Here is a 13,313-nt window from a genome sequence, read left to right as displayed (position 1 = left end):
AGACCTACCCTACCCCATTTGCTCCTACCTTCATATATCCCTTTAGATAAACTTATCCTGGTGGGGGAATATAGCACCCCTAGAGATGCTGGCACCGTATCAGGGTAGTGCATATGGTTATTTTTAACATTACCCTTGTTCTTATCCTTCTACTGAATTTTTAATTTTAATGATTATTTCAGCTATTATCTACTAGGAGTTTCTGCCATTATGAATGTTTCCTTTTTTCTTTTTAAATGACAGTCTGTTTTGTATCATGAATGCATAATGTGTCAGAGGTAAATGTCAGCCAGATCATGGAAGACCTTATATAAGCCAAGTATGGGTGTTCAGACCCTTTCTTGAAGTTAATGTGAAACCCCTGAAGACTTTTAAACACTGGAATGATATAATCAAATTATAATAAAAGAGAACAGACAGATATACACTCATATACCTGTATACATCTATCTATGTGTATATATATGCACATATGCATGTGTGCCTCTCTGGAACGTGATAGGTCTTATGGGAACCAGAAGGCTGAGAATAGAACAAGCTCTGTAAAGACCGAGGGAAGAGCATTCTAGGTAAGTGGAAAAGAGTGTGGGAAAGTCCTTAGGCCTTGACACACAAGTTTGAAGAACTGAAAAAGCAAAACCATATGAATTTTTTAATGAGCAAGGCTAGAGACAAATTCAAAGAGATGGCTAGATATACTGAATTTAGGTTCTGCAGGACCATGCTTGGTAAGGGTTAAGACTTTATTTTAGGTAGGTACAGTGGGAAGCCACTGAAGGATTTTAAGCAAGGAACTGACTCTTTTGCTTTTGTATAGAGAGTACCTTTGAGCAGAGTAGGTGGGGAAGAGGTATACCAGTTAGGCACCTGGTTATTACAGCTAATAATCTAGATAAGATGGAGTGTTATCAATGGAGATAGAAATGGAAGAATTTACAGTGTATTTTGGGAAACGACACAATGACTTGATGATGTATTGCAGACAAAGGGTGATGGAATCCATTCTGCAGTGGATGACTTCAAGATTTCTGGCTTGAAGCTGAAAGATGCTGATAGATGAGATGGTGGTAGATGAGCAGGTCCCATGGCCCTGCTAAGTTTACTTCTGTCTCTTTAACATCCATAACATCCCTAACAACCTGTCTTCTAACAGGTACTCAGTAAATATATTGAATGAATGAATGCCAAAGACAAGAGGCAAGAGATAAGGAGTAAAAAAGAAGGAACAAAAGGATTAAAAGGATTAAAAAGGAAAAAAAAAACCAATAAAGTAGTTACAAATTGTAGTTAGTGTTCTGAAGGAGACAGAGGTGGGGGAGAGAAAATGAAGAACACAGATATATACTCATGTAGCTGCATATAGGCATATGTATATATGTGGCATATATTTGGTGGGAGTGTCAGTAGGTCAGTATTGAACTAGTAAGTTTGAGATCTTTGAAACTGTAGTACTTATATACATTCTGTGAGCCTGTTTCTTTTTTCCCCATTTCCACTTGGCTATTTGCTATGCTGACAGGATATATATACTACCTTTATACTGACAGGTCCTTAAATGCCTCTCATTTCTTTCTCTCTTATCTTGATATTTAAAACATTTTCGTTGCCTTGGTCAAAACATCTTTATTCTTCAATATCAGCCATCAATTTAAAATTCTGAATGCTATCAAAGGAATGTTATGAATGGTAACTAGATTTATCAAACACTCTATGGCAACTTATTTGTCATGTTGTATATTCTCAGTATATTAAACATACTACTATTTGAGGCGCCTAGGTGGCTCAGTGGGTTAAACCTCTGCCTGAAGCTTCAGCTTAAGCTTCAGCTCAGGTCATGATCTCAGGGTCCTAGAATCGAGCCCTGCCTTGGGCTCTGCTGAGAGCCTCCTTCCCCCACCCTCTCTCTGCCTGCCTCTCTGCCAACTTGTGATGTCTGTCTGTCAAATAAATAAATAAAATATTAAAAAATAGACTACTATTTGAAATCTTATAATACTCTCTCTAAGGGATAAGTGTTAAGGACTTGGTCTAAAGACCTGTTTAACATAGACTTCATAATGTGTTTCACCTACATTTAATCAGCATTTGAAAATAGGAAATTGCATTCCAAGTTACAACTCTGAATATTGAAAGCATATTTCTGTATGCTACTTCTGCCCATAATGGCAGTGAGTGGCATATTGCTCCACTCTAGGAGTCCCACTGCCAACATAGTGTTCTGGGGATCAGTTCTAGCAGACCCTCCTGGGCTCCCAGTGATTTGTTGTCTCTGTGTGTGTGTGTGTGTGTGTGTGTGTGTGTGTGTGTGTTTCAGAGCAAGTAGTTTTTAGTAGGAACATGTCAGGTATTATGCTATGAGTTGGGATGGTGAAGAGAGGTACAGCTTCAAACACAGACTTTTTTCTTTTCTCCTATGTTTATGTTCAGTAAGAAACCAGTATTTCTAATTTAGGACCTTTCCATATGTTGTTTACTTTGAATGAGGAAAAAATGTTCTATTGCTGTTTTAGTAAAAAACATATAGTGCCTTCAAAAAGGGAGATAATAAAATAAACGTATTATTTAAGGTAAAATATTGGAAGTATTTCAATCTTGTTACTAATAATACATAATTTTTAAAAAATTTTTAAAACCTAGGCTCTTCTTAAAGATTTTATCAAGACAACAGAAAGTAATATAATGAAACAGACCATTTGCAGTTATCTAGATTGTGAACGATCTTGCGAAGCTGACATTTTAAAGAACACCAATTACAAGGTAATATAATTATTAACTGTTTTTAAAAATGAAATTATAAAATTAAACTTACATACAAATTATTGTTATGCATCAAAATATTGTTTAAAAAGAGTACTTGGTTTAATTATAGTAGTAATCCAGTTAAGAAGTTGAATATTTTGGGGTACCTATGTGGCTCAGTTGGTTAAGCATCCAATTCTTGCTTTCAGCTCAGGTCATGATCTCAGGTTTGTGAGATCAAGCCCTGGGTCAGGCTCTGCACTCAGCAGGGAATATGCCAGAGATTCTCTCTCTCCCTCTCTGTCCCTCCCCCTGCTAGAGTTTGTACCTACACTCCTACCTGTCTCTCAAATAAATAAATCTTTAAAAAAAATTGACTGTCTCTAAGAACTTAAATTCATAGTGAACAGGAATTATATATATCTGGGAGTCAATAAAAAGTAAATCAATTTTGCTAGGGATTTTGTAATACTCAAATGTCTCTGTAGTTATAGTTAATGTCTCTGCAATTATAGCAGTAAAAATTATGTGGAATATTCTTTACAGTTAGAAATGTTGTAGGTTTAGAATATCAGCATTTTATTAAGGAGAAAAAGTGTTACTCTTCAAGAATTCTGTTACTAAGTAAGTGATGATTTTCTGTTGAATGGTTCTTGGGCAAGCAAAGTGAAACCAGCCTGGATCTGAAGAAATTCAACAAAGTACATCAAATCTAGTTCTCTTTGAATATATCAAAATAAGGCTGTGGGAAATCACAAGATAGGATGAGATGTAACCATCAGTGCCAGTCTGACACCATTTTTATCATATAATGGAAATCCAGTTGCAAAGCATGTTGCGTATACAGTGAGTGTTGGGGGAAGAAATCCAAAATGTATTCATTAGATTAATACAGGTACTAGAAAGTAGGCCTGGGGAAGTGGCTGTTCAGGGTTGGTGGCAAGTTGGGTCTGGTTTAGGTGATATGGTCCTAAGGTTTCCCAGGGAGGCTTCCAGGGTTCTAGTCACATGGACAGCATGTAGCCTCAGAAGGTCCTGGCCTCAAAATTCAGATCTTTGTCATCCAAGCAGTTTACCCATTTAAAGGAAGCAGGACTATAGTTCCCAGGGAGTACATACTGGGAAGGCCTAGAAATTTATACCTTGAGATAATGCAGTAATTATCTGTCATTAACATTGCAAATCGGGTCTAGTGATTGTTAACAGAGATTCCAGGGGAATATGGTATGGAATTGGGGCGGGAGGAAAAGAGAAATGTAAAAATAGAGGTGAAGAGGTGTAGTAAACATGTTCCTCTAAAAAGGTCACTCACCAAATTTCTGATATCTTGTTGTATCAGAACAACAGTATATGTGTCAGTATATGGAAAATATTACATTGGCTTACTCCAATAATTACCTTTTCTTTTTGTCCTTTTACTTCTGTCTTTAGTGATGTGAAAATGGACTTATAAAAAATAACTTAGAAAGTTGATTACCAGTGGTCTGTTGATAAATTTTGAATGCCATGTCAAACTCGTCTAGTTATAGCATAATTTTGAAAGTCACTTAAGATGTTCATGTACACATAAGTGAATGGATGAATGAGACTTGCAGTAGTATTTTTTATACCTATATGAATTATTATTTCCGTATCAACAGCTTACTTTTTCGTCTTTTCCAGGGATTTTTTCAGTTAATGTGTAGTAAAAGCTGCTGTGTTTATTTCCATAAAATTTGTTGGAAAAAGTTCAAGAATTTAAAATATCCAGGTGAAAATGATCAGGTATTTGTTTTTTCCTTCAAAACTTTACAGCATTTCTTTTATCCATCCCATTACTTCCTGTTCACATCCTTCTCTGCTTTTTTTCTGGCTCTATTTTTCTTTTGCTCTTATCTCTGATGCTTTTTTCCTCATTATTCTTTGTTCGTCATCACCATTTATTAATAAACACATCTTTTCAGGGGATACTCTACTAGTTGCTTTGGTTAGTGATTTCTATCAGTTTTTTCCCTCCCTTTTAAAAGTTTATGCTCTTAAAAATAGAAATATTGTGGGACACTCGAGTGGCTCAGCCAGTTAGGTGGCTGTCTTTGGCTCAGGTCATGACCCTAAGGTCCTGGAATCAAGTCCCACTTCGGACTCCTTGCTCCATGGGGGGGTTTTCTTCTTCCTCTGCCTTCCACTCCCTCTGCTTGTGCTCACACTCTTTCTCTCTTTTTCTAATTAAAAAAAAAAAAAAGATTGCGTGTGTATTCACATAAAGGACATAGAATCAAAGAATATACTTGCTACACACAAAAAAAGTAAAAGGACACATATAATTTTAAGGATAGTTTCTATTTTAAGGGATAGAGAAAAATAATAAATGTTATAGTCTTCAATCATATATTTGTAATTATTTATATTTACCTAAAGTAGTATAACTAAATTAAATACCAAAGCCCGATTCTATATTGATTACTTTTTAGTGAGCTAATGGCCATATGTTGGATTTATACTGTTTGGTTCTAAAGTGTTTATATTGTGCATACAACAGAAAACCGTTAGAAAGCAATTGTGGCATAGTACAAAGAACACTGTATATAGAGTTGGGTGATCTGGGTTCAAGTCCAGATTGAACCACTTACTGTTTTGTTTTGTTTTTTTTTTACATTAGCTTGGTGATTTAACCATTCAGAAACTCAGTTTTCTAAACCATAAAGTGAGAATAGTAATACCTACTTCTTAAGATCATTGTGAAGATTAATAGATAAAACATGAACTTGCATTATACACTAAAAATCATTGTGTGAAGTCTTACTCATTTTTTTAAGCAACATGTGAATACTTTTCACTTTCTTTGATTGTTAGGGCGATCAGTATAGTTCAACCTCAGAAAAAGAAGTACAAGAAAACTGAGTAACTTAACCAGGGGAAATAGCAAGTTTAGAGCCAGAGAAAGGAATCAACATTTTTGTTCTTTTCCCCAGAACCCTCATATATCTGATAGAATTCAGTATTTTACATTTGCTTAATTAGTACATTTCACTTGACGTTGCTTTACCTAGGGATGGTGAGCACATTTTAGGCTGTTTTTGGTACTTGAAGACTTTGAAGTAGAAATGATGAGAGAGAAAAGTGTGATCATGCATTTTAAATAGGAAATCCATTGATACATGAAATGGACTACTTTTTTACTTTTGTTTTTTATTTTTTATTAACATATAGTGTATTATTAGCCCCAGGGGTACAGGTCTGTGAATCGTCAGGCTTACACACTTCACAGCACTCACCATAGCACATACCCTTCCCAATGTCCATAACCCTACTCCCTACTCCCCTCCCCCCAGCAACCCTCAGTTTGTTTTGTGAGATTAAGAGTCTCTTATGGTTTGTCTCCCTCCCAATGCCATCTTGTTTCATTTTTTTCTTCCCTACCCCCCAAAACCCCCACAATATCTCTCAAATTCCTCATATCAGGGAGAGCATATAATAATTATCTTTCTCTGATTGACTTATTTCACTCAGCATAATGCCCTCTAGTTCCAACCACATCATTGCAAATGGCAAGATTCCATTTCTTTTGATGGCTGCATAGTATTCCATTGTATATGTATACCACATCTTAGAAATGGACTATCTTTGAACAGCTAACTCTCAAATGTTTATTCTCATCTTTTGTTTTACCATCTAGCAACATCAGCTTTTAACTTTAATCAGATTTGCAGATTAATGATTTTTTTCTATTGTTTATATATTTTTTCTATTAGCGATTTGTTTTTTCTATTGATAATTTTAGGCCTTTAGTGGGAAAAAATGTTTGAAGGAAGGATGTACAGGTGACATGGTAAGGATGCTACAATGTGATGTACCTGGAATTGTTAAAATTTTGGTGAGTATCTATCTTTTTCTTATTTTTTTCTTGCTTTCACTGGAATGGCATTTTTTACTTCAAACAGATTTGAGAATCATAATAATGGCATTCTAGACATTTTTTTTCTCTTTGATGATGACTAAGCTCTCTGACCTTCCTATTTGATTTCTCCAAAGTACTATTTATGTGGTCTTTAAGAATAAAAAAAAATTGAAAATAAAGACACAGAGGGGGAGGGAGGCAGAGAGACAAAGCTGGCAATGGCTGTACCAATGAAGAAAGTCTGTCCTAAACCAAGAATGATAATCTAATTTTGTTCCATCAAAGCTTAAAAATAATTTTAGACTTTCTAAACTTATTAGAGTCTGGGAGCATCTTCCCATGAATTTATCTATAGAACGTCAACATACTATACGTGTTATATACTCAGATGGTATCCACTTAATTTTTTCTATTCAATGAATTATCTTTAATTCTCAGTATGTATGTAAATAGACTAAAATTAGAAATATGTATTGTTTTTTTCACTACATATGTGTATTTTTGTGTTTCAGATTCAGCATTTAAGTCCTATACTGATATATAGTAGAATTGCTTTTTAAGATCAACTCTAGTTTTTTGTTTGATTAGGATTGCTTATGGCTCACCTTGTTACTTCTGTTTTACTTGTTTTAAAGTCTCTATAGTTTCATTCTCATTATCTTTTTTCAAATATTAAGGCTAAGAAGTAACATTAAAGAATTTTGAAAATTGAACTACTTTAGGGCTATTTTTTTTCTATCACTTGCAGTTTGAAGTTGTGAGAAAGGATGAATATATAACCATTGAAAATTTAGGAGCAAGGTAAGCTTGAAATAAAATATTCTTTTTCCTGAGCATGTATATATTTTTCACTTGCTGCTTTTTTCTGTTTCTGTTCACTTTTTGGAGCTCCATGAAGTTTAAAGTAGTATTAGTTGTATGAAATATTGTATTTGGTTGACATTTATTTCCCACTCGTTCCCCACTTTGTAGACTTTTAAATTCTAAAGTAAAGAATAAATTATATGGATACTTTTCCCTTAAGTATGAACATAATCCTTTCCTAAAAACAAAATGTTTTTCTTAAAGCTATTTAAATTAGGTTGTTTTGGTATGAAAACTTTCTCCTAACTTTCTTTCAAAACTCATCCAAGCTTGTCTGACAATTAGAATTCTCCAATTTCTTGGATGAGAAAATTATATTGCAGAGGAAGATACAGTATAAGCCGGGAACTCAAAAGAGGTAAAGAGCATTATTGCTATTGAAATTAGAGATTTCATATAAAATGTTCTCCTAATTCATTGATTCTTTTTGCTTCTACTGCAAGTATAAATTTCAACTATTCTTCAGTCTACCAGAAATATGGCATTGATATCTAAGACATCAGTTTTCCTCCATGTGCTAATGAAAAGTCTTTCTCTCTAGCACAGGTTCCATTCCTAAAACCTAGATCTATCTACTGGCATACTAAATAGCTCCACTTTTGCTTTCCAAAAATATCCATTGTTCAACATTCCCACAAATGGACTTGCAGTCTTTCTTCCCAACACTGCTCTGTAAGTTTTTTTAAGTCTAGTCAATTCAGCTTCTTAAAAATACTGTAAATGCCTCCCTTACTTCTGCTCCAACATTTGCATTAAACTAAATGAAGTTATTATTTCTTACTTGGAATTCTGAAACAGCTTCTAAACTGGCCTTTTTGTCCCTAGCCTTACCTTTCTTCACTTCTGTTCTTCACATAGACATCAAGAACACTTCTCAGAAATGAAAATTGAACTATATCACTTCATTTAAAAATCTTTTCAGAAGCTTCTCATTGCTCTTTTTTTTTTTTTTTTTTAATTTAGTTCAGTTTCTTAGGTTGGCTCTTCAGACACCTTTGTCACTGCTGTACTCACTAGAGTCATTTCTCATTATTCTTTTCTTACTATATGTGCACCAACTATACTGGGCTTCTTTTACTCCTTAGGTATGCCATCTATTTGACATCCAGGCCTTGCTTGGATATTCTGTTCCTTCGGCTTTGCCAATTAAAATTTTTGGAAACCCTTAACTTTCATTAGATTAGTTTTTTGTTTTGTTTTGTTTTTTAATCACGTGTTCCCTTTACTTCTATCAAAAAATTTACCATTGGGGCACCTGGGTGGCTCAGTGGATTAAGCCTCTGCCTTCGGCTCAGATCATGACCCCAGGTCCTGGGATCTAGCCCTGCATTGGGCTCTCTGCTCAGCAGGGAGCCTACTTCCCTTCCTCTCTCTGCCTGCCTCTCTGCTTATTTGTGATCTCTGTCTGTCAAATATATAAATAAAATCTTTGAAAAAAAAGAAGGAAAAAAAATTTACCATTGACCATGGAACAGCATGGGGGCTAGGGGTGCTGACCCTGCCTGCCCCCCACAGTTAAAAATTTGCATGTAATTTTTGACTCCCCCAAACCCAACAGGCTACTAATAGCCTATTGTTGACTGGAAGTGTTACTGATGGCATAAACAGCTAATTACGCATATTTTGTATATATATTATATACTATATTATTAAAGTAAGCTAGAGAAAAAAATGTTACTAAGAAAATCATAAGAAAGAGAACATGTATTTATAGTGCTATACTGAGTTTACAAAAAAAAAATCCATGTATAAGTTCAAACCCATGTTCAGTTCAAAGGTCAGCTATACTAAGTTTTATTGTACTTTCTTGGTTGTCTTCTCCATCTGACTATATCCTCCTTGAAGGCAAGCACTTTATCTTGCTTACTATTATATTCCTAGTACATAGCATAATGCCATGTGGGTGCCTGACATATAGCTGGCACCCAATAAATACATGACAGATGTAGAGGTTCTGCATTCCATTATTCTGCAATGGGTGTGTTACTTTTGTTTTGACAGTCAATTAACTTGGATATGAACTGTGAACTCTTTTGGGGGTGGGCAGTGGTTCTAGTCTCAGTTGAGATCTTTACCTTCATCTGAGCTGCTTTGAGTCTGTTCCATCCATAGATAATTCAGCAGTCAGAGGTCTGACTAGAAACTATTGGAGATTTCTTCTCTGACTCTTTCCCTTTTGGGATTCCCCCCACTCTCTTAAGTAGCCATAGTTCCCTGGCTTCAATTTTCTGGTCCCTGTAGTCTGGGAGACTTGTTTTCCACCAGACTATACCTAGCTCCAGGTTAAAAGCTCTAAGCTAGGTGAACTACTGACATTTCATCCAGTTCTCTCCTCCTCTCCTCTGAGCATGTACCCTCTCAGCAAAGTTGGTCTTTTCTTTCTACTCTCAGTGCCTCAGGGAGCTGCTTTTTGTAATTTTCCCAGGTTTTAAGTTGTTTACTGTGGGACAATCCTCTGGTAACTAGATCTCAGTTGCCAAATTGGAGGAGCTACTTCATGGGGTTTTATGCATGAATAATAGGATGGCTATTTTTTTTTTAACTCTAAGATGCTTTATTGTTATTAAAATATATTTGAGGAAAAGCTCACTAAATATAAATGCAATGTTTAATAGTTATTATACAGCAAACACTCTTGTGTCCCCACCCAAGTTAGTAGGTTTTTGCCACCACTCCAGAAGCACTCCCTGTGGCTGTTCCCCGTTCCTCAACTCCTCACCTTCTCTCTAGGTAACTGTTATCCTGACCATCACAGTCATCCCTTTCTTGGTCTTTTTTATAAAAATGTCATCTATAAGTGCATTTCTAAGGACTGAAGTTCTTTTTTTTTTTTTTAAGATTTTATTTATTTATTTGAGAGAGAGAGAGAGAGAACATGAGATGGGAGAAGGTCAGAAGGAGAAGCAGACTCCCACAGAGCTGGGAGCCTGATGCGGGACTCTATCCCGGGACTCCGGGATCATAACCTGAGCTGAAGGCAGTTGCTTAACCTGTTACTAACCAACTGAGCCACCCAGGGGCCCTAAACACTGAAGTTCTTTTTATAGGTCAGATTTTTCAAGCTACAGTTTATATACAGTAAAATTAACTCTTTAGAAATAAACATGTAAATGAGTTTCTTTGTATACAGTTGGATAACCACTACCATGGTCAAGATACAGACTATTTTTATCTTCCCAAAAAGTTTCCCCCAAATCTCTTTTTCAGTCATTCCCTTCTCCCAACCTCTAAACCTGGGTAACCATTTGTATGCTGTCTGTTCTGATAATACGCTTTTTACTGATAGTCCTTTAGTAGGAAAACATTTTGCATTTGAACTTTTTCACTTAGCATAATGCTTTTGAGATTCATCCATGTTATTGCATGTATCACTATAGTTTATTTTTGTCTATTGCTGAGTAGTCTTCCATTGTATAGATGTACCACAACTTATTTATGCATTCAACAGCTGATAATATTTGAGTTGTCTCTGGTCTGGGCTATTGTGAATAAAGCCACTATAAATACTCACATATATGAAATCATATAGACATATGCTTTCATTTCTTTTGTGCAAATTCCTAGGAGCAGGAGCACTGAGTCATATGGTATATGTTTAAGGTTAAAGAAACTAAGCCGAATGGTTTTCAAAGCAGCTGTACATTTTATCATTCTCACCAGCAATATAGGAGAGTTCTAGTTTCTCTGCAGGTGTGTAATAGTATATTATTGTGGTCTTAATTTGCATTTGCCTAATGACTAATGAAATTGAATATCTTTTCATGTGTTTGTTTGCCACCCATATATTTTCTTTGATGAATTATCTATTCTAATTTTTTGCCAATTTTTTTCATTGGATTGTTTGTTTTATTTTGAGCTGTAAGATTTCTTTATATATTCCAGACAAAAGTTCTTTATCTAAAATGTATTTTAAAAATATTTTATCCCAGTCCATGGCATGTCTTTTTATTTTCTAAGAGGTATCTTCCAAAAAGCACAAATTAATAATTTCAGTAAAGTCTTATGTTTCTTTTATGCTTAATGCTTTCTGTGTTTTAAGAAAAATTTTTCCACCCACAAATCAAAAGATTTTCTTCTGTATTTTTTCTAAGTTTTAAGTTTTTAGCTTTTACAGATTTATTATCCATTTTCAAGTTAAGTTTTGCAGATGGTGTGACATAAGGGTCAAGGTTCATTCTGTCACATTTATATATATATATATATATATATGTAATCTATAGATTATGTATATTATCCGTCTGCACTCATTTTTGTGTTCCATTCATTTGTTTATCTGTCCATTTGCCAATAACATACTTTGTTACTATGGCTTTGTGTTATCTTATGAAATTAGGTGGTGTGAGTTCAACTTGGTCTTGTTTCTCAAAACCATTTTTTTTTCTGTTCTAGATCTTTTGCTGTTTTATAATAAATCTAAGAAATACCTTATAAAATTTTCCAACCTTTTTGCTGGGATTTTGATTGAGATTATGTTGAATCTGTAGGTCAATTTAGGAATGATTTGCATCTTAACAATATTGAGGCTTCCCATCCATGAACATGAGTTATAATTTCATTTAATTGTATCTTCTTTGATGTCTCACAGGAATGTTATATAGCTTTCTGTGTACAGTCCTGTAAATATTTTGTCAGATTGTTCCCATGTATTTGTTTTTTTATGCTGTTGCAAGTGATATTTTTTAAATTTTAATATTTATTTATTTATTTATTTATTTATTTATTTTATTTGACAGACAGAGATCACAAGTAGGCAGAGAGGCAGGCAGAGAGAGAGAGAGGAGGAAGCAGGCTTCCCGCTGAGCAGAGAGCCCGATGTGGGGCTCGATCCCAGGACCCTGGGATCATGACCTGAGCCAAAGGCAGAGGCTTTAACCCTCTGAGTCACCCAGGCACCCTAAATTTTAATTTTTAGTTATTATATAGAGTTGTATATACTGAACATGTGTCCTGTGATTTGGTATTTAGTGATTCTAATATCATTTTGTAGATTCTTTGAGGTTTTCTATGGATTATCATATCATCTGTAGCTAAGGACAACTTTATTTCTTTTTTCCAGTTTATATGCTTTGTGTTTATTTTTCTTTACTTACTGCACTGGTTAAGTCCTCTGGTACAATGTTAAATATAGATGGTGAGAGCAGACCTCATTGTCTTTTCTAGATCTTAGGGAGAAGACCACTTTTCTCCATTTAATATGTTGTTAGCTGTAGATTATAGTTGACCTTTTTTTAAGTTGAAGAAACTCTTTTGTTTTCCTAGTTTTCTGAAAATTTTGATCGTGAATTGGTATTGAATTAATGCTTCTCTGCATGCATTGAGATGATCATTGTTTTTTTTTTCTTATTCTTTCTTTTTTTTTGTTAATATGCTGAATTACATACTTATTTTTTTTTCTGTGTATCTCCTTGTGTGTGTGTGTGTGCTCCAGGATTCATTGTTTGCACCATACCCAGTGCTGCACGCAATATGTACTCTCCTTAATACCCACCACCAGGCTCACCTATCTCCCCTCCTCCCCCCAAAACCCTAAGTTTGTTTCTCAGAGTCCACAGTCTCTCATGCTTCATCTCCCTCTCCAATTACCCCCCAATTCACTTTTCCTTTCCTTCTTGTAATGTCCTCCATGTTATTCCTTATGCTCCACAAGTAAGTGAAACCATATGATAATTGACTCTCACTGCTTGACTTTTTTCACTCAGCATAATCTCCTCCAGACCTGTCCATGTTGATACAAAAGTTGGGTATTGCAACATATTTCAACATCCTTTCTGATAGAGGCATAATACTCCATTGTGTATATGGACCATATCTTCTTTTTTTTTTAAATTTATTT

The 13,313-nt window shown here is 35.0% G+C and overlaps 1 protein-coding gene across 12 annotated transcripts in view; it reads left to right on the top strand.

Moving 5' to 3' along the window:
• Positions 1–13,313, top strand: part of DZIP3 (DAZ interacting zinc finger protein 3) — a 109,821-nt gene that overhangs the window by 46,485 nt on the left and 50,023 nt on the right. For all 12 annotated transcript variants that reach the window (XM_032349794.1, XM_032349770.1, XM_032349787.1 and 9 more), the window contains 4 exons: positions 2,638–2,757; positions 4,402–4,503; positions 6,500–6,592; positions 7,365–7,417. In XM_032349794.1, coding sequence (XP_032205685.1) covers positions 2,638–2,757; positions 4,402–4,503; positions 6,500–6,592; positions 7,365–7,417 — 368 coding nt within the window. The remainder of the gene's footprint in view (positions 1–2,637; positions 2,758–4,401; positions 4,504–6,499; positions 6,593–7,364; positions 7,418–13,313) is intronic.

This window comes from Mustela erminea, chromosome 1 (assembly GCF_009829155.1).
Source record: "Mustela erminea isolate mMusErm1 chromosome 1, mMusErm1.Pri, whole genome shotgun sequence".
NCBI lineage: Eukaryota > Metazoa > Chordata > Mammalia > Carnivora > Mustelidae > Mustela > Mustela erminea.
This window is presented reverse-complemented; position numbering and strand designations above follow the sequence as displayed.